Source organism: Limulus polyphemus, unplaced genomic scaffold (genome assembly GCF_000517525.1).
Source record: "Limulus polyphemus unplaced genomic scaffold, Limulus_polyphemus-2.1.2 Scaffold10127, whole genome shotgun sequence".
NCBI classification, from domain to species: Eukaryota; Metazoa; Arthropoda; class Merostomata; order Xiphosura; family Limulidae; genus Limulus; species Limulus polyphemus.
Window position 1 is genome coordinate 15466 of NW_013675737.1, and position 3503 is coordinate 18968.

Below are 3503 nucleotides of genomic sequence, written 5' to 3' on the forward strand. Positions count from 1 at the left end.
AAACTGCACCATCCAGCCTCTGTAGTGAAGCTTTACAGACAGCATGTTTAGAAATACTGCACCATCCAGCGTCTGTAGTGAAGCTTTACAGACAGCATGTTTAGAAATACTGCACCATATAGCCTCTGTAGTGAAGCTTTACAGACAGCATGTTTAGAAATACTGGTTTCGTATTAGAGGTAATAATAAAAGTGGTAAACTACAACTGTTATATTGGCTTCTAATGCTCTGCCATCTTATGGCACTCAAACCATAACTTTTAATGATAAGTTACTATCTTTTAATATAAGGTTTTCTTCAGCAAAGGGATGGAATTTGTTGATCCAAGTCCTTGATACGTGAGTTTCACCCAAATCAGGTCTTTTACCATTTAAGAAATAAGTAAAATAAAGATACTGAAAAGAAAACATATACAGAAGATTTATACATATAAATATAATATGTGTATCGTACCTGAAGAAAACAGACCAATGTTTTGTCGAAACATGTTGTGTGTTCCGCCATAACTAAAACTTTTCTTTGTGCTTATAAATTATTGTTAGCTTTCTTTGTATTATACATACATATTTATAACACGAAATAATTATTAATGATAAGCTAGTTATCTTACAGAAGAATAATTCTCTTGCCTGTAGCAGTCCCAAAGTATCAACCATTTGTTAGTCTTCAAAAGTTAATGTTGGTGGTCTGCAGAAGTAAGAACAATGTTATATTTGTTGAGGATGTTACTGGAGGAAGGAAATGGTGTTTATCAATTTTCAGAAATGATAAGGTGCCACATAAAAAGTTGATCAATAAAGTCACATCAGTGTGGGTTGAGGAACTACTTATTAATTGGATATTTGGGTGGTTGGATGGGAGAAACCAAAAGGATGTTATAAGTGTAGTCCAGTCAAACTGGATCCTTGTGGGGCACATGCTTCGGCCTTTGATATTTATATGAATCATATTGATAGGGCATAATTAGTAACTTAATAGTTTTCTGATACCGTAAACTCTTGGGTATTTCTAGCTGTATTGAGGATGAGTTGGATCAATTAATGAGTTGGACAAATATTTGGAGAATGGCCTTTGATTGTAGTAAGTGCAAGATCTTTGAACTTAGAGAAAAGAGGGAAGAGAGGTATTCCTTTAGGAGTTTTCAAGATTATCTGGGGAATCGTTATGATAAAGGTGTCTGATTCTTTGTGGTATGTTCAAGATTATCTGGGGGATCCTTATGATAAAGGTGTCTGGTTCTTTGTGGTATGTTCAAGATTATCTTGGATATTATTATGATAAAGGTGTCCGATTCTTTGTGGTATGTTCAAGATTATCTGGGGGATCCTTATGATAAAGGTGTCTGGTTCTTTGTGGTATGTTCAAGATTATCTGGGGGATCCTTATGATAAAGGTGTCTGGTTCTTTTTGGTATATTCAAGATTATCTTGGAGATTGTTATGATAAAGGTATGTGATTCTTTGTGGTATATTCAATATTAACTGGGGGATTGTTATGATAAAGGTGTCTGATTCTTTGTGCTATGTTCAAGATTATCTGGGGAATCATTACATTAAAGGTGTCTAATTCTTTGTGGTATATTCAAGATTATCTGGTGAATCATTACATTAAAGGTGTCTAATTCGTTGTGGTATATTCAAGATTATTGGGGAATCATTATATTAAAGGTGTCTAATTCGTTGTGGTATATTCAAGATTATCTGGGATATTATTATGATAAAGGTGTCTGATTTTTTGTGGTATAATCTAAATAGGACACAAGTATAAGATTTGGAAAAGGAAAGCTAGTCTCCAGTTAAAACATTTTTATTTTTTTAACAGAGTGATTGACTTATAGACTGATTTGCTTTCAGGACTAGCAGTTGCCAGCACCTTACAGGAGCTTAAAAAAATAGATGATTTTGTGAAAATTAAAGGGTAGGTTTAAATTTTTACCAAATGATCCCTTTTTGGCCTGTAGGCCGTATCACATTTTCATGCCATACAGAAGGGTCTTAGTACAATATCCCATAAACCATTGGTGAACTAAGTCAAAATGACCATTCTAAATAACATGTCAAATTTAGAGAACCCCCAAATCATATAAACTTATACACGTATATAGGTAATTTCTAGAGATGGGTTTGTCCAAAGGAATGGACACAGAAACAGGGCTAAACAGGTACAAGCTTCTTAGAGATAACCATTACCAAGTATAATCTTTACTCAAAAAGAAAATAATGACCTTTCAACATTAAGCTTACAGTGATGTCTTTAATTGCATAACATCTACAAAAACATTTAGAAAAATTACATGAATATACCTTACTAAAGATGTATTCTAAACTAATTATTAAAGAATGAAATTACCAGTTACTTCAATTAAAAAAGTGTTTCTTGTGCATCTTGATTCTGTTTTTTTTTGTTTTTGGAAACTGTATTTTTACTGAGGCAGTATTACAAGTTGTATGTACAATATAGTTTAAAACTGATACAATAGGAATGGATATCTGTGTACTGTACAGTTAACACTGATACAGTATGATTAGATACATATACAGTATAGTTAACACTGATACAATAGGAATGGATATCTGTGTACTGTACAGTTAACACTGATACAGTATGATTAGATACATATACAGTATAGTTAACACTGATACAGTAGATTAGATACATGTACAGTATAGTTAACACTGATACAGTAATACTGTACATGTATCTAATCATACTGTATCAGTGTTAACTATACTGTACATGTATCTAATCATACTGTATCAGTGTTAACTATACTGTATATGTATCTAATCATACTGTATCAGTGTTAACTATACTGTAGATGTATCTAATCATACTGTATCAGTGTTAACTATACTGTAGATGTATCTAATCATACTCTATCAGTGTTAACTATACTGTATATGTATCTAATCAGTATCAGTGTTAACTGTACAGTACATGTATCTAATCATACTGTATCAGTGTTAACTAGTATGATTAGATACATGTACAGTATAGTTAACACTGATACAGTATGATCTGATACATGTGTATAGTATACCATGATATACTGATTCTCTGAATATCAATTTCTTTGTATTCTCTAGACAAGTGGACAATGAAATACTGAATATTCTGAAACAGAGAAGGGATGACTGTTTGCTTTACGAAAACCCAGACCACCAGGTTCGGTGTAAGAAGGTTTTGGATGATTATGCAAAAGCTGCAGAGAACTGGTTTATAAAATGTAAGTACATTTAAACTGTAGAAGAGGTTAGTTTGGGAGAATTTGGTTTTCTCTTCTTGATCAGTTGAAATACATGAATACAATGAAAAATCTTTCAACAGACTTAGATATGTTCTGTTAATTTACTTTAAAATTTCTGATATGTTCTGTTAATTTACTTTAAAATTTCTGATATGTTCTGTAAATTTACTTTAAAATTTCTGATATGTTCTGTTAATTTAATTTAAAATTTCTGATATGTTCTGTTAATTTAATTTAAAATTTCTGATATGTTCTG

The 3503-nt window shown here is 31.8% G+C and overlaps 1 protein-coding gene across 1 annotated transcript in view; it reads left to right on the forward strand.

The window, feature by feature from the left end:
• LOC106476247 (NADH dehydrogenase [ubiquinone] 1 beta subcomplex subunit 10-like) overlaps positions 1-3503 on the forward strand; it is a 9468-nt gene that overhangs the window by 4308 nt on the left and 1657 nt on the right. The window contains exon 3 of the mRNA XM_013936911.2: positions 3087-3226. Within this exon, the coding sequence (XP_013792365.1) occupies positions 3087-3226 (140 nt within the window). The remainder of the gene's footprint in view (positions 1-3086; positions 3227-3503) is intronic.